This window comes from Ischnura elegans, chromosome 13 (assembly GCF_921293095.1).
Source record: "Ischnura elegans chromosome 13, ioIscEleg1.1, whole genome shotgun sequence".
NCBI classification, from domain to species: domain Eukaryota; kingdom Metazoa; phylum Arthropoda; class Insecta; order Odonata; family Coenagrionidae; genus Ischnura; species Ischnura elegans.
Window position 1 is genome coordinate 4,413,052 of NC_060258.1, and position 18,358 is coordinate 4,431,409.

Here is an 18,358-nt window from a genome sequence, read left to right on the forward strand (position 1 = left end):
ATGAAAATGATATCTTGAATTGTGGTCCTTTCTGCAGCTAATCAATTTACTATAAGGGAAGAGTTAGGGATTTAGAAATTGGCTACTTGTCGACCACCTGGTAATCAGGAATCATTGCCATTTTTCTCTTTTCAAATTAAGTCTATAAATCGACAGCGAGGAAATACAAAAGATATTCCTACCGACTAACTCATGAATCCAGCCTTTAGGGTGATTGCTGGCTGTACCTAATTTATGGTGAATTCAACCCTGCCAGTGAAAATGAACGGTTTTAGGTCGCCCTAGGATGGAGCTGGGAAGTAATTGGTTTGAATGCGTTACGAATTGTTTAGTTTGCTGATAAAATTCCTGTTTGCATCCAAAGCCTTTTATCAAAATGGTAGAAGCATTGTTCAAACAGGACAAGCTTTTTGTCATTTGAGATAATACATAACCGGTCTGTTCTGACGGAAACCAATCCATCCTGACTCATTCATGCTTTCAAACAAAGACTTGCAGAAAGAGATAGGGGCGGCACTGTGAGGGCACATTCAAAGAGAGAGTCAGAACTCTTTCCACTCTACTCTAATGGGACGTGCATTCATTGAAGCCATAATTTAAAACTTTGAATCCAGATCCGATGCCATCTGCAAATTCGGATCTGATGAATGGCCATATCAATGGATATTTGGATATGAGGCATCCCATCTGACTATCCATAATGTTAACCTAGGTATGAGATCAATAATACCCTAGGCCTTTACTCTTGAAAGAATTTTATCAATATTGCAAGGTGCAGTGGTTACTTAAGGTTTTTAGAAATTGAAGGGATTGCCGTGTGGAGAATTAGATCTTCATATGTTGGCATTGTTGTTCTTGTTTATGCACCTCAAGTATTTCGTATTTTTTTAAATTTGTGTTATCCTTGAAGGTAAAATCTTATAATATACCGTTTTTTTGCCCATTTATCTTCCCCTCAATGATTTATTAAGCTGGCAATCATTTTTTTGTGGGCTTTAATTACCTTCTGGCACCTGCAGTTCCTATCCGTTTGTATGCTGTATATTTTAAGTCTTTTACTTCAAGGAAGTACATATTTTTGTTTAATAATAATGGTAATTGTTTCAAATTAACATTATGTGTATACCATGCCATATGTTAATTGACTTAATGGTTACTTTTATGCATAATATGCTGCATTGTGGTGTTTTCTGAAGTAGATATTTGAGGTTAGCATGTAATAACTTGCTCAATTTCTCTCAGCAGCAGCGCCAATCAATTTGTGTAAAAACGTTTGGAAACCGCCATAGAAAATTAACTCACACCTTTGTTATGGGACAAGCATCTAACTGTTACATTGGTTGAAGTGGCTACTTTGATATCTGTCTAATGGCTTCTACAAATTAGGCCAACAAATCACAGATTACATGTCTGACTTTACTTATTTTAAATGTGGAATTCTTTTCTAGATCTCCCAGCTCCTGAAAGAGCCTCAGATTTTTTTGCTCTCTATGAACCAAAAATTAGAGAGTCACATTCAAGGAAAGCATGGAAGGTGATGAATAAAGACATTGAAATATGTGGTTCCCTGCTTGCTGATAAAATAACTTTGTGCTCAATTCCTGATGATGGACAGTTTCATTCGAAATCTAGGCGTGTGTCTAAAACCAGAGGAGATAGGGGAACAACGACTGTTGCGGGGGAAATAATTGATTGTGATAACCCTGACATCACAAAGGTTTCTAGGGTCTGTGACATTGGAAAGAGTGGCCCCAAGGCAGTCGTGCGAGAAAACAAAGAGATAAGTACTAGCATGATCAAAAATCCTGGGAAGCGTGCCAGATCAAAGGACAATTCTTATCGATGCTTCAACTGTGGAGATGCATTCAATGCCAAACATGATCTCATCGAGCACCTCAAGATTCATTGTGGTTCTGGCAGTTTGGATATAGATGCAAATTTGTCAATCGGAAAACATGTGGCCCTCAAAACCCTTGTCTCCAGAGTAGAAACTGATAGTTCTTATCAGCCCACCTCCTCCAACGGTTTGAATAAGCTACTACGTAAAAGGCAAGGGGGGAGACAAAAAGGAAATGGGCTTTTTAAGGAAAAGTTTGGAGGAACAACGGAGAAGAAAATTGTGAGGAAAGTGAGGAGGAGCTCCATTGTAGATGGGAAATCGTGCACAGATAGTCCACGCACAACAAAGAAACCTTCCTGCGGTGAATGTGAATGGTCATTCCCTAAAAAGAGCTACCTTGTCCGTCATATTCAGAATCATGCGAAGGAGACAGCTTATTCCTGCAATGAATGTGAAAAGTCTTTCTCTCGAAAGAGCTACCTTAACGATCACTATCGGACTCATACGCAGGAGAAGCCTTATTCATGCAATCAATGTGAAGAGTCTTTCTCTGTAAGGAGCAACCTTGTCTGTCACATGAGGACTCATACGAAGGAGAAAACTTATTTCTGCAAAGAATGTGAAAAGTCTTTCTCTAATAGGAGCAGCCTTATCCGTCACATTCGGACTCATACGAAGGAGAAACCTTATTCCTGCGGTGAATGTGAAAAGTCTTTCTCTCGAAAGAGTCACCTTGTCCTTCACATTCGGACTCATACGAAGGAGAAACCTTTTTTATGCAATGAATGTGAAAAGTCTTTCTCTGATAGGAGCAACCTTCTCTGTCACATGAGGATTCATACAAAGGAGAAACCTTATACCTGCAGTGAATGTGAAAAGTCTTTCTCTCATAAGAGTAGCGTTGTATATCACATTCGGACTCATACGAAGGAGAAACCTTATTCCTGCGGTGAATGTGAAAAGTCTTTCTCTCATAAGTGTAGCCTTGTATATCACATTCGGACTCATACGAAGGAGAAACCTTTTTCATGTAACGAATGTGATAAGTCTTTCTCTGATAGGAGCAACCTTGTTCGTCACATGAGGATTCATACAAAGGAGAAACCTTATTCCTGCGGTGAATGTGAAAAGTCTTTTTCTCAGAAGAGTAGCCTTGTCTATCACATTCGGACTCATACGAAGGAGAAACCTTTTTCATGTAACGAATGTGAAAAGTCTTTCTCTGCAAGGAGCAGCCTCGTCTGTCACATGAGAATTCATACAAAGGAGAAACCTTAATTCTGCGGTGAATGTGAAAAGTCTTTCTCTATTAGGAGCGGCCTTGTCCGCCACTTTCAGACTCATATGGAGGAGAAATCATATTCATGCAATGTATGTGAAAAGTGTTGTACTACCAAACAAAACCTTGTCTTACACATGCGTGTACATAGGAAAGAAGCCTTATCCTTGCATTGATTGTGAAAAGAATTTCTCTCAATAGATTCACGTTTTCTGTCATTTAAAAACACAGTGTTAGTATTCTAATTAATTAGTGTTCATTAGTTATAAAGGTTAATAATTCTTATTACTACGATAACTGCATGTTTGAAATGAAAGAATTGCCTCATGATGTTAAAATATTACAATAACATTCATTTTGGTCTGTGACCTAATTTCTCAATGTTCAAGTAATTTTACTGTACTTTATTTTCAAGGGTCGAATAAATCATTCTTTTATATCTAACTGCTATTTTTAATGGTATATGGAGTGAATGGTAGGAAAGTGTTCGTATTTAAATGGAATCCATGCATCTCAACACTTTTGATAAAAGTTTAAGGCATTTAGTCTCAAGAATAATATTCTATGTGGTATCAATTCTAATTGTATGGTTAATTAATGTTAGTTTGTGTGATCGATGTTAGTTCATGTAGTGCTTTTATGAAATTTTTATGAAAATATCAAGTTGATGATAATGTACGACTGATTAAGAGAGTTCTAAACTATAGAGTAAGTATATTCTAGAGGGCTTACGGCATAGGAGGGAATCGTATTGACTGTTTTAATTTTCAAGAAGCCGATAGATGGCCCCGTAGTTGCGAGCAAGAGGCGAGAGTTCCATCGTTCAAGGTCGTTCCAGTTCCCTCTCTTCTTTCCCTTCCTTCACTCCCTTCCCACTTCCAAACTCTCCATCCGTCTTCATCGCCTCCGGCTGAGGGGAGACGATCTTCGCCTCGGACCGAGAGAATAGTTTAATAGTCTCTCTCCTATCAGCATGCGGAATCGGGACGTTGCAGCAGGGGTTCTTTCACGCTTGGTGAGCTGTGTCCTCCACGAATCCATCGATATTTTCTTCTGCTTGGCTTTCATCATTATCACTTAAACAGTTTTACAACATGCAGCTGTGAACAAGTATTGAGACGGTCTAATGTACTTCAAGGATCGAAGTCTGAAAGCCAGGTAGGGAATTTTCAGGGGGCCTTGGGCGCTCTAAATATATATTCATAAATGAAACGAATAGGCTATCAAGGTAACAGCGTCACGAAAGTATTTACTCGACCATTACGGATTATGACAAAATTGTGATAGGAGATATGCTCGCATATCGAATGGAGGTTGGAGTGGTTTTTATATTCATCATGGTAATACTATGCGAGACAAAATGATTCCTTTGACGAAGAACTGCAGCCTTTCGCAGAGCGGTACTGGAACATATGCTAATTTGAGATTTAACATCGCTAATGGTATTTTGCCAGAAGACTTGATACTGAGCTACATCGTAAAACTTAATGAGCGCCATTAAATAAGGCAATGAAATTTTATCCATATACAGTAGGGTGGATCGCAAAAATCGATTTTTTTCTAATCCATCTGGCCCAATGAAAAAAAATGTGGGACCGATCGAAAATGAGACCTCTACGTGAACCCCTGACACTCGCTCAAATGCAATTGAGAGGGGCGGATGGAAATTCGAAAAATATAATATTTAGTGGTCATTTCCTGTAGATTTTGTCGAGTTACTGCCCTCTTAGGGCAAAACTTTCGTGCATTTCGACGTATCTGCCACCTTTTAGCCACAAAATACGTAATATGAGTCCGCGCCCACGAAGAAAACATTGATGTGAGTAAACTCTTTTCGGGGTTCAACAAAATGTATCCCTAAGGATGAGCCCCGAGTCGGAGCTTGAAACGTTGGCCATTATGGAAAAAATAACCCGGTGGGAATCCCTAGAAGAGTTTACCAACACTGCAAGGGATTTTGGAATTATACTTATAGCAGAGGGATGATGCCTTCTTTTTGGGCGATATGCACTTGGTACCATCATAATCAAAACCTTTTCAATTTTTGGTATCTTCTTTTCACTCGGAAAGGAATCGATAATAGCAGATTTTTATAACTTTGGCTAATCCTCCGGCGGAGGAGGCAAACCTTCAAAAGTGGGACCCTATTTCTTCAACTAACGCCACACTTTCCCCTCTAAACTTGTATTGATAAGTCCTCTTGCCTTTTTTCATCAGACAAAAGCATAGTCTTACATTCCAATAAAATGGAGCCCTTTGATGACACCTCTCTTTTCTTATTCACAGTAATTAGCATCTTTTTCTGTCTACGTATGTGATTCTGGAACACTAGCTTTGATATATCTTACGAAGTTATGACTTTTGCGTCAGCTTAAGTTTCGGGAACGATCATTGCTGTTGCTTGGTCCTTGCATATACCTCTATCACAGTTGTCAGACGCATTTTCCGCGAAGAAGTTCCAATATGAGTTTATAGTCCTTATTTATTTTATGAGGAAAGTAGATATACAAATCGGCTAATTTCTCGCCAGTTTTATTGTCTTCGGATGAATTGATGAAGAAAATTTTTGATACTATTTTCCCGTACAAGAATTGACGATACTGACTCATCGCTCTCCGATGATTCCCTTTTTTCCCTCAGTTGTCGAGTTGCTTTGGGATTCAATCCATCAGCCATCATCATCTTTCTTTTCGTCAGCTTGTCTCTCAAAATACTTCTTCATTCGGGGAAACTTACGCTCCTCCTTGCACTTGCACGCAAAAATATCGCATAATTTAAAATGTTCCTTTAAAATTGTTTGAGTTTTATACTTCGTTAAAACCCTACTTTTGGCCTATTCTAATTTTCCCTAACTTATAGTACTTCCTGTGGTACCGCTAAATCCATTTAGTCACATTCATAATGGAAGAGAAGGGCGTCACCATAGCTCGCACACATTTATAGACACTCGAGAGGCCTCTTTATAGACAGCAGGCTCCTTTCCTACGTTCTCGGATCTAAAAATATTTCATCACTTCTCTCAAAGTTGGTGACGTAGATTTTTTTAACGCCAACGAGGCGCCAAATGAGGGAAAAGTCGTCTCACTACGCATCGATTTTTACCTTCTACCATCTTCTGATTCATATTATCAAAGATGAAAGCCCTACTAGCAGCACACGCGGGATAACCTTTGCTGCATTCGAGGCGTGGGAGGTGGTCAAGCGAGCGGGGAGGGGACGGGATCGGCTTGCTGATCTTGTATCCGCGACGCTGCGTGGGCGTTGGAATATTTTCTTCGTGGGCGCGGACTCAAATTAGGCATTTTTCGGCTAAATAATGGCAGATACGTCAAAATGCTCGAAACTTTGCACTAACCCTCCGACTCCACCTGGGGTCTTTTTTGACCCCAAGGTTGATAAAATGCCTGCAATTTTTTACTCAATTCAGATTATCTTGCCATGTTACAGATATGCCTTCCCCCGTGTTTTTTCTTTAAATTCATGCCATATTTTAATTAAAATTTTGAGTTATTCACGGATGGGATTATTTTTCCTGAGTGGGGTCAAATTTGACCCCAGGTGGAGACTGTGTAGGTATTAAATTTTGAAACGTTTATCTGTGGAAACATAATTGATAAAACGTGTTGAAAGGTAGGTAATCCTTATGTAGGTTTTCATGGTGGGATGAAGATTCAAGATGCAAAGTTTCCGGGTTATACACCGCGTGGGTCTTACTTCATATACAACAGTTTCGCCGGCATTGCTGCTAGCATCTTTAGGCCACTGGAGTGCAGAGTGGAGGTAGTGATCGTCTTTTATATCATTCATGCAAGGCTGGGCTCATCTCATTAGTCAATCCTTCCTCGTGTTTTCCTTTTTTTCCCTATAAAACTTTTTCCGGATTCTGTTGGAGCACTTTGTTCAACATCTAAATCTACATTATAAACTCCTAGCCGCTACTGTTGTTTATTTTGTTAGGGTTTTGGGCAGGGGGTGAGTATTTTTACTCAACGTACACTCTTTTCCATAAGTTGGGTGTTGGTTCCCGTCTTTTCTGCTGAAGATGTTCGTAGAATCCAATATCTTTTCCTCCGTTTAGAGCTATATTTTGAATATAATGTATCACAGATATTGTAATTGTGGGCCCAGTGAAGATTGAGTGAAAATAGCCACTACCTGCCTGAGTTCTCTCGGAGGGTATCATGTTGATGTATTATCCTCATATTATTTCATGCCAAACACTTAGCATTTTCACTCATGAAATAATAACAGCATGGAACGCCTATGTCGAAGGCACTATCTGGCCTCTTAGACCATCGTAGCCCTATGTCATCAGCAGGTGCATAGAGCGAAGGAAAAGAAAATACTCTAGGGGACAATTTGCTTCAACTGTGATTATGATTCATTACCTTTACTTTGTCACAAGATTTCCCCTTCCTCCTAATTTTCGAACTAGCCACCGCTGTCTATGCGCAACTCTCGTGTCAAGGAGGCCAGGCCTTATTTTCGTTTTAGCTCTGCAGGTGCATAGTCCACATCGAAAGCGATTTTGTGGGACGAGTAAAAAATTCTACCTTCAAAACATAGTAGTAAACAAGGAATTTCATCGGCTGAGCTGAGGATATAGTGTAGATCAGGTACTAAATGAAATTTTTGAGAACAATGACGAAGACATACAAATGGACAGTTGTGAATTGAGCAGTGATGAAGAGGAACGAATTGAAATAGAAGAGGATGTCACAGGCGTGATAGTGGAAGAAGAAAATTCGTCAGAAAGTTTGAGGGCAGTGAAGATAAGGGACATTGCACCACCACTCCACTAAGTTCAAATCACGTAGAAATTCCGAGGGTGATGTTACCCGCCAAGCAACGAGAGGAGCATTCAAGTATTTTTTCTTATGTAAACAATACGCTAATGGTTTCATATGTCCCACAGCCAAGAAAGGCAGTTATTCTAGTTTCAACTCAACACCGGTCATTTGATGTTAGTCGTGGTGAAAAAAAAACTAATTCTATTTTATTATCATACAAAATCCGGCGTCGACGCTGTAGATCTAATGGCAAGACATTGCTCAGTAAAGCGTAGGACAAGAAGTGACCTCTTGTTCTATTTTTATATTATTGATATTGCAGCATTTATTGCTTTTGTTTTAAATTCAAAGAGGTTCAACGGGGAAACAGAAAAGGGAGCAAGGAGAAATTTTTTTATTGAATTGGCAAAGGAGTTAGTAGAACCAAAGATAAGAAGGCAATCGAAAAATCCTCAGAAACGAATACAAGTAATTAGGAAAGCAGTTAACTCTACGGGATTTGAACATTTATCCATTGCAGTGTAGAAGGAATTTGCCACTACGTAGAAAAAAAAAACGCACGTGCTGTTCATTTTGTCCGAGAGAATCCGGTAGGTAGTGAATCGGAGGTGTGAAAAATGTGGAGTCTTTGTTTGTAATGATCATTGAAATATCATTATATTCTGCAGAAAATGTGAAGGATTGTAAGATACATTAGTTGTAATTTCAATACTTAATTTAATAAAAGTAATTATTTTTTTGTCTTGGACTGAAACGGAAAAATTACAAGAGAAATTTTCTGGATGAAAAATAATTTGTTGAGTTTTATAGGATAAATGTTATTGTATTTCAAAATGTTAATATTACTTGATAAAACCATACAATTGCTTATTTATGTCTTTATTATCATTTACAACGGTATAATTCAAAATCTCCTGAAAATTAACTGTTTGTTTATAAATTTACGGCTTGGGGTCAAAAAAGACCCCAGGTGGAGTTCACGTAAGTATTGAGCAGGTGGAGGCCGAGGGCTAAAAGGGCAGTAACTCGGCAAAATCTATAGGGAATGACCATAATATTATATTTTTCGAATTTCCATCCACCCTAAATTGCATTTGAGCGAGGGTCACGTAGACGTCTCACATTTTTCAGGCCGTATAATTTATCTGTCCCACAACTTTTTTTCATAGGGCCTGATAGATTTGAAAAAAATTGATTTCTGCGATTCGCCCTAGTGTACAGGTATCTGGACTAAATATTAATATTCCTGAATAGGGGAGGGCGGAGAGCTCATAAAAAGAGGGCCAGGTTAAAAAAGGGAAGGAAAAAACCTTATGAACTTGTAAAAGGAAAAAATCTGAGTGAGTATGAATAGGTTTGAGAGTTACTGTGGCGGAAACGTGCTTTTTTCTGTATATCGAAAGTGATGTATTTTAGATAATGTTTTTTACTCCACTGCGCCGGTAATTTTGAACAAAAAAACTTCGTACTGTATGAAAATAGTGTTTATACTAACTTAAAATCTAGATGTCAACGTTTTAGGGATGTTGATGATTGCTGCAGGAGTGAGTGAAGAGGAATGTCTTTTAAAAAATAGCGTTAATGTTGAGTTACGAAAGAGTGACGTGGATTTGCGCTGAAATCTAAGTTGGTGACAAGAAGGTAGAGTATTAGAAAGACATAAATTTTAAAAAAGCAGCTGTAAGTATTTGAAAGTAACCGAATAACAGCGATATTCGTGCGTATCCGCCGTACGCTTGAGATTATACACACGAGAATTGGCGCAATGTTGGCACGTGGTCAAATGTGTTTTCCTATATTTCATTAAAAAGGATTAAAAAAGTAGGAAGTAAAATGAAAAAATTACAAGCCGTACTCTTTAGTGGGCAAAGTGGGGGGTGGTAAGTTAAAAGGCTGAGAGGGGGTTAAAACACGTAAATCAAGCTAAAACACTATGAAACCAAACAATCGCGCAGCACAAACACTCACCTTGCAGATTTGCTCCAAGCAACAAATTTCCGCGAAGGTCTCACAAATGATAAAACGACTTCGTTTTCTTCCACTTTTTTATTTTGACGGTACGACATGTTTAGACCTTGAGCGGTCATTTACGAGTACTGAACTCGTGTATTTATGTACTCGTACATGAACATGTACTCGTAAATGACCGCTCAAGGTCCAAACATGTCGTACCGTCAAAATAAATAAGTGGAAGAAAACGAAGTCGTTTTTTCATTTGTGAACTTCAACTTCCACAAAGTTGAGCCTGACACCATTGAACTCGAAGGTCTCATTCACAAACACTCACTCCCCCCCCCCAACTTTGCCCGCCAAAGAGTGCGGCCTTGGGGAATTTCTTCTCTTTCAACTGTTCAACAGCCGTAGATCGTTCATTCACTTATAAAGAGAAGTTAAGGCGAAACACGACAGGCACGTGGTGAGATTCTCGAGGTAGAGATGGAGCTACCGTCGAATGGCATGAGCGCCCCACTATGACCACTGGAGGAACTTCGTGCGATCATAGATCACCCCCTCCAAGTTTATTCCCCTCATCCCAGGACAACTTCCCCTCACAACGACCCTCCCCTCTCAAAGACCCGAACTTCCGACTCGTTTAGCCGCCGTGATGGTTCTCTCTCGGTTCTCTCCCTCAAACTCTCTCGTCGTTTCAGATACGTAAGGTGGCGTTCTAGAGACATATCTGTACATTATTCTGTGCATTGGATGATCGGCCATTTCTTTGAGAACTGTGAATTCAGTTTAGCTAGTGGTAGCACACGTCACCGAAATGTCGGCGTGGGATGTTTCCATTCCGTCGCTACCCCCCTTGTGCGCGTCCTCGGGCTCCTATCGTGGAGGCGCAGAGTGGGCTAAAAGCGAAAAACGCTGAAAATACAAAGTTGAACAAATTTAGCGGGAAACTACCACCCTTGATTTTTCCTGAAAATTGCCAAATTTACCCTCGTACAATGGTTTCATGAATAGTCCACGTCCTCATTTCGCGCCTCCATTGCTTTCTCTGACAGTTGTCCCAAGGGTAAAATGGACTCATTTGCAATATCAGATCCGTTAAAGAAGACTTTATGTACGGACGGTGGCGTACAGTAATAGTTTTTTTAAGGACCAGAGATGGCTATCTTGAGAGGATATCTAGAATAATTGTGATGACTTTTGAATTTTAGGTACCTGTTTTATCCTTCACCCAACGGAGAGGAATAGGGGAGCTTACTAACAAGAATTCATGAAACATATAGCTCTCGTTCCCACATATGGTTATATTGTGCATGTCCTAACTGCTGTCAAAGCCGTATTTGCAAATTAAAATGCTCTTTATATGCAACGAGGGACTTATTGGGTCTGTATAAATGCAAGTTATGATTCGAGATGCAATTTCCAGACGACTTTCGGTAACTTCATATATACCCTTTCCTACAATAATATCACTCGGGTAAATTGAATCCTATGTTCACCACACTCTCTCATAACTGGGGTAAAGATTATGTCCATGGCATTTCACAGATTTTCGAATACCCTTGTACTGAAATTTTGAGAGCTGCATGGACGCAATTACTTAGTGAGAGGGCCTCTTCATCTGACATCATATAAGATTCGGGGTTGCATTTTCTCCACTTGGCAAGGGTCCCTCTTGCCTCCGTGGTGTGGTCATTGTAGCTTCATTTATTAGCTTGGAGGTGGCCTCATAGCCCCCATCCCTTACATTAATATCTGCTGAAAATGAAAGAACTTCAGCGGAATGGGAGGATAAAGCCTTTCGTTTTCCTCCCTGAAAACATGCGACTGGACGTGCACATGCACTGGCTAAACTAGAGCAGCATGCACATAATGCTGCATAAGGAATGGCTATAGATTACTTAAAATCAAGAATATAAACCTAATAAACTTACTGGATAAGGATGATGTACCCTGCAAGCATTCAAGAAAGTTTTTCGGAAAATCAATTACTGTCTTGAGCCATTTGCCATCACGTTTTATGGAATCTATTCCTCACTCTTGAACGTTCATTCCACTTCCTCACGTATTTCAAAATAAATCCATTCAAGAATTCACTATGAAGATACAATGCTATCCTTATCAGGCGCAAAATGCAATTTTGTAGCAATATATTTCGCCACATAAATACTTTTGCATTAGATTTTTGCTTCCTTCATTTCAATAGGATATCATGCAGCTGCAACTGTGAAATTTCTTTGGGAGATATTTATACCTATAGTTTTACGTAACTTAAAAACAGATCCTAAAATTAAATGGCATTAAAGAGAAAAATTTCGAAAATATAAACAAAAGAAAACGGAAAAGATGGTGTACCAAGTAGGAAATGTAAATGAGAAAAAAAGTTTAGTTACAAATAAAATTCGAAATTACGTAAAGTGAATTAAAGTTTTCAATCAAAAGAACAAAAAGACCTTTAGCAAAAATTAAATGAGAAACCATTATTTGCAATGCAGTCAAAATGGAATATCAACGTTACTTCGACTAAAATAGATCCTTTCACAGTTGGATGTATGAATCTAACCAACACAGAAAAAAATCGAAGTATTCGGTTTTCAAGAAAAGCAACAGGAACACAACAAATAGAACCGTTCGGCATCGTAGTATAAGAACAACCAAATGTGAAAATGCATTTCCATAGGAAATAGAAAATATTCCTGCGAATATCTAAGCAAAAAACTACTCCCATGAACATTGTCGGTAGACCTTTAGATAGGTATGGGAGGCTAGGAAGTGGAGGCCATGGATCACAGACAGCTCTTGCCTAGATAGAGAGTTTGTTAGTAAAAGAACCGTTACCATACTTTAAGCACACGACGTTAGTCAATTCTCCGTAGTAGTATATGAAATACACTCAAAAGAAAGAAATCTCTCAGTGTACCTCTTTCAGTGCCCAGCGATTGCATAATAAGTATCATTCGTAGCAATATTTATTAATTTTACTTTTTGGTGATCATTTTCTATCACGATTATATCTATTATCCAGATATAAAAGTGAATGTGGTCATATCGCATCCACACGCTTGCCCCGTCGCCGTACTCTCCGCCGCCGCCAGCCAGAACCGCAGTCGACCCCACGGTCCGCACGCATTGAACCGGAAAATTTACTTAGTAAAATAATAATATAGCCGTTATTTTTTTTCGCAAAAATTCTCAAAAATGTTGAGTTATAAACAATTTGGCGTCAATTTACGCGGAAATGTAAACCGGTGACAAGAGAGTAAGGTATTATTAAGATGATAGTAAAAAAAAATCAGCTGCAAGGTTTTGCAAGTATTCGAATAACAACCATTTTGTGCATATATGCCGCACGTATGAGTGTCAACCCGCGAGCATCAGCTTAGTCTAGGCTCACGGTAAAATGTGTCTTCATTTTATTGTCGAGAATCACAAAAAAAGAATTTTCATTTTATATATTATTTTCTATTTTATTACTGCCCAAAAATACCATATGGAGCAGTAAAAAAAATTGACTTTTCAATGTTGAGCGCATTCGTGATGCTGAAAATCCAAGCGCCAAACCAGAGATTTTGTGGATGTGGACAATAGCCTGAAATATCCATTACTGCTCTGTAGGCACGTCGCACCGTGGTCCCAAATCGAAAAAAGCTGGCCAAAAGTCGTTTTTTCGAATTTTTTCAAGAAATTTTGGACCTTATATTCGGATTCTACAGGATATGGTCTACAAAGTACACTACTAAGTTAGTATTTTTGTTCATCAGAGCGGCTGCGGTGATCCGTCAAACATGGAGCATTCACCGTAAAAATCACAGTTGCGTAAAATCGGTCGATTTTGATGAAGTTCAGCGTCATGCAGGACAACCTTTACGCGATAAATTTGCCAAAAACATTTTTAACTACAAATATAAACATTATTACATAGGCTGACATAAATTTTATTCGGATTTTACTATGTTTACTATTTTATATATATTTTGTAACTGTTAGTGTTTTTTACCCGAATTTTCAAATAAAATGTACAATATCGTTTAGAGAAGCACGTTCCATCACGGTGTCTTTTGCACCAATACAAAGGGAAAAGTATATGCAACGCAGCAGTGAAGAAAAGTTTTGCTACTAGTTGCTACTCCGACCTCAGCATTGATTTAACTATAATGATGCAATGCGCTGACGCGGGCGGCGGCCTGGCTGGCGCGTGGTAGGGCACGAGGAAATCCTGTATTTATGGGTGTTATTCAAGATTGTTGGATATTTTATTTCTTCAAAAAATATTTACCCTATGAATAAACACCTCTTGTCATACGTAGAACATTTTATCATTAATAGTTTCCACTTGACCTTACCTTTTATTTACGCATGCCCGTGCTCTCATAAAATTGCTTAAGGACTCGAGCGGAAGGATTTATTTATGGAACGAAAGTTCGCAGCTGTGCTTATAGTAATCCTCAAAAACTTTAATGCATTCAAAACAAAAAAGAATCCCTCAAATGCTACTCCACCCTTTCCTTCCGTTAGACGGATTAGTTTTCGCCCTCACGCGGCACCTTGTCCCTCTGTCGCCTCCTTAGCGGCCTCCTCAACCACATGCAGGGCAAACGACTGCCGAAAAGGCCTAGGCTATTAATTGCGCCCATCGGAAAAACACAACCACCGCTCTCTGTACACTTGTTATGAATTGCACTTTGGCCACCGGGGATGAACGGAGTAAGCCTTTTCACCCTTCAAATGTGATATGTCCTAGAAAATGAAGATTATATCATCGCGAACCCCCAAATTACTTCTAGATATCGCTTGCCCGAAATTTTCTCGCCAAAATTCAGTTTTACTCAGATTTTGCCAAACGAAAGACGTGAAAGTTAGTTTCCTCAAGCGAGAAGATCGAGTCTTGAAAAAGTCGAGTATCCTCGAACTTTTTAAAGAAGACTTGTGGGGTTGAAGAAGAGTGCCCATAGTGTTTTAGTTCGATAACTCTAAAAATTTTCACGCATCTTCAGATGCATGAAAAATTTCTTGAAAGTGGAAAAGGGTCCGTATCGTTTATAAACCAATACTTATTGGATTGCTGGAGCAACAAGTTAGTGTTAGATGAGGACGTTAATACAAAAGTTATCCTAAAACAATTGCGGAGAAGTGTTTTTTTCTCAAATTATCTTCGCCGGTGGAAGGAAAGCAAAAGAAATGACAGGTTTTTTAGAAAAAAGTTCACTGGTTGCCTAAATGAGAATTTGAAATTTCCTCCACCTTTGTTTAAACGTCAGCCCATTACATTCAGTAAGTATTTAATGTGGAATTTGTGATGAATTTAGAGTGATATTCATTCTACTTAATTCAATATGTTAGTCAAAATTGCTACTTTTGAAGGTTCATCAGGTTTATTGAAATTGGTCGACCAAAAGAAAACAATTTGAGAAGTCCACCGAAAGGGCCTAGAGAAGGAGTTTGTGGTGAAAATAATAAATGAGGTGACAAAAACCACTCTCTCAAGAGCGCGGCGAGTGTTATCAAAATGGAGAGCCAAGGGTGTGAGGCAAAGTTAAATCTCCCACGAGGAAGCCCTTTCCATGATCGTTTCTGATAATTTCACGAAACATCAGTACTTGCTCCTCCGACGGACATCTAAAGAAGCTGCCCTTCCTATTGTCCACCTGTCCGGGGAGGCAATGGAGGCGAGGAATAAGGACATAAGAAGATTCAGGGAGCACCATGCAAGGAAATTTTCCTGGATAGCAACGAATGAAGACCTGTTTAAAAGATTACTCCTAACTTCAGATGCAATGATATCAAGTATTTCTAAGGCTCAAAGAAGGATATTACTTCAATTACCAGTCGAGGTAAAGAGTTTATTAATCCTGGAAGAATTGGGTGGATGACGACTGTGATGAGGATTTGTCGGATAGTGATTATGAATGTATTTAAATTTTTTTCGGAACAATGACTGAGAAAGATAAGGAGAAATGTTAACTTATTTTTTTGATAATTGAAAAAGCTCAAATTAATGGAAAATCTCATTTAATTTTTCGTACCAAATCATGTGCTCGTTAAATTGATGCCTCACTGCGTAAAGAGCTTATTGCAAGCGTATCAATAAATTTGGCGTTTAACTTGAGTTATAGGAGTTATGAAATATTGCTTATAATATTTCAATGATTGTAATAATGCCATCGTTGAAACTTTTGAAATAAGGAAGCCCGTTTAAAATTGCTTCCAAATCCATAGACACGTTAGGAACTATAAAAATGTCTACTTAATTAGAATTAGATATTATAATTTTTAAACAATTAATGCAGTACAGTAATATTAATAATATACTTATAATATAAATTTCCAATTAACATTAACTTATTTTTCGTTTCAAATACGATCAAACATATGAGAAAGTAGAAAATTTTGTCTTGGTTCATTCAAATTCAGATGTTCAAAATTTGTCCAAAAATAAACAATGCAGTAATTTTATATGCATTTATGTATGTTTAATATAACTAATTCAGTTTTATGATATGTATAATTTTTATTTACTATCACCAGTATAATCTCAAATTCCAATGTTAAAAAATTAATTGTTTAAACAAAATGTGAAATAACAATAAAGTCATTGCAAATACATAAAAAATAGTTATAAATTAAGAATAAGCGGGTCAAAAACAATAAGAATTGACCTTAGGTCAAGTATATACATAATAACAACGGCGTAATTAATTTTGGCCAGCTTTTTTCGATTTGGGACCACTGTGCGTCGTTCGATGGAATTCAAAAGATCGAATTTCTCTCAAGAAATGCTGTCCGTCAACGATAAATCTCCCATTAATCAGGCTGATTGCTGAATCAAGACCCGGATTATGCACTTCTTCTGTATTTAAGTTCAATGAGTCCCTGAAATATAAAACAAATCCATATGTATTAAAGCAATAGTACTACATGCAGCAACTATATCATATTAAGCAGCTTAGAAAATTATAAACTAAGGGTGTGCTGCAATTCCGAGATGGAATTATATCGTTGAATTTACGTAATTAATGAAATTTGAGTTCAGCGCGCCAAATGCTCAAAGCTACAGAGAACGTGAACGGATTCAAGGTATTTATGAACCTGGAGTAAAAGGATTCTTTTTGCCAAGGGGATATATCCCGAGAGTATTCTGTCCATCGTCCAGCGAACCTATACGAACTTTCGTCTCAAATAATCTCTGGGGAAAAGCTTTCATTGAATCTGGCGCTAGACAATACTTCGTAAAGGCGTCTTGGATGGGATTGAATTAGAAGTGAATTGTACTTAATCGCCAAATTTTTAGCCATAATTAACCAGGCTAAAACATTATTTTCTAGCAATGTCCGTTGTGCATGATTGTGTCCGCTAGAAACGAAATCTTTATCACACAGAAAATAAAGATTCTTCATTGCGTTTCATTTGCATCAAACTTGCTAGCAAAAGCATACGATGTAATTTATTCATCCCAAATAAAATGTATTCATGTATTTCATCTACCGTGTAAAGTGTATTGTGAAAATTATTTCTTCGCTCTTTGCATTTCAACCTAGCTCCGATCGTGTTGTCAAGTTGGACTTGCCATTACGTGAAACGAATCCCCATGACAACACGCTCTCAGCTATTCATGTAACATGACCCCACACTCCAGAATATGAGCTGGAGGTTGGATCAGGTGTGCCGACTGCCTGACGCCAGTCCCCCTGCCTTCGCTATTTCCCCTCTCAGTTCGAGCGGCCGCTGCCGTTGCCAACCCACGTGCGCAGTGAGACTCGCATGCCGGCTAAATGGGAGGATGTGCGGTCCGTGTGGTCGCGCAAGGCTCGTGCGAAGTGCGGTGTGTGTGTGTTAGGAAGATTTGTTTTTGTCTCTATTATTTGAAGCATAAAACATCGGGATGGACTAAAATGAAAATAAAAGATACTTCATTCGAGTGGAAAGAAATTTTATTCTTATCTTCTTATTTGACAGGCCAACCCTCGGAAAAACATACATTTTTGCTAAATTGGCGTCTGTGCAGTTAAATTTGTCTCAAGACTAAATATGAGACTTTAAATGAAGAATATCACACCCCGGTGGAGGCTTCTTTGAACTTGGTACGCGAAAAATTAAGTTTTTCCTTCAATAATATCGGAAGCCTAGAACATCAACTATCATCAACCAATCTATTTTCGTCCGCCCTTACACCTCCCAAATCCCGTCTATTCCAAAGCTTCACAAAAGGAAGGTCGAATACGATTACCATGCGTTATAGATAGTTAAGTATTACTCAGGACATAAATTCATTTTACGGATATTATTTCTAAAGAACTTTACGGAATATAAGCTTTTTTACCGTACAGAAGTGGAATTCTAAGAATAATTCTCAGAACATCCTCTGGAACTTAGATATGGTACTCATTCTACAGTAAAAAAGTCGATTTTCTTTGATTGGGGTAAGTGATTTTGTAATGGAGCATGATTTTATAAATAAGAGAAAAATTCGTATTTCAACTATTACTCAAAGAAAATACATGA

At 38.4% G+C, this 18,358-nt stretch overlaps 1 protein-coding gene across 1 annotated transcript in view; it reads left to right on the forward strand.

Annotated features, from left to right (window-relative positions):
- LOC124170393 (zinc finger protein 37-like) overlaps positions 1–17,533 on the forward strand; it is a 29,543-nt gene extending 12,010 nt beyond the window's left edge. Inside the window, exons 6-7 of the mRNA XM_046549113.1 lie at positions 1,449–2,495; positions 17,493–17,533. Coding sequence (XP_046405069.1) covers positions 1,449–2,495; positions 17,493–17,533 — 1,088 coding nt within the window. The remainder of the gene's footprint in view (positions 1–1,448; positions 2,496–17,492) is intronic.
- The last annotated feature ends 825 nt before the right edge of the window (positions 17,534–18,358 follow it).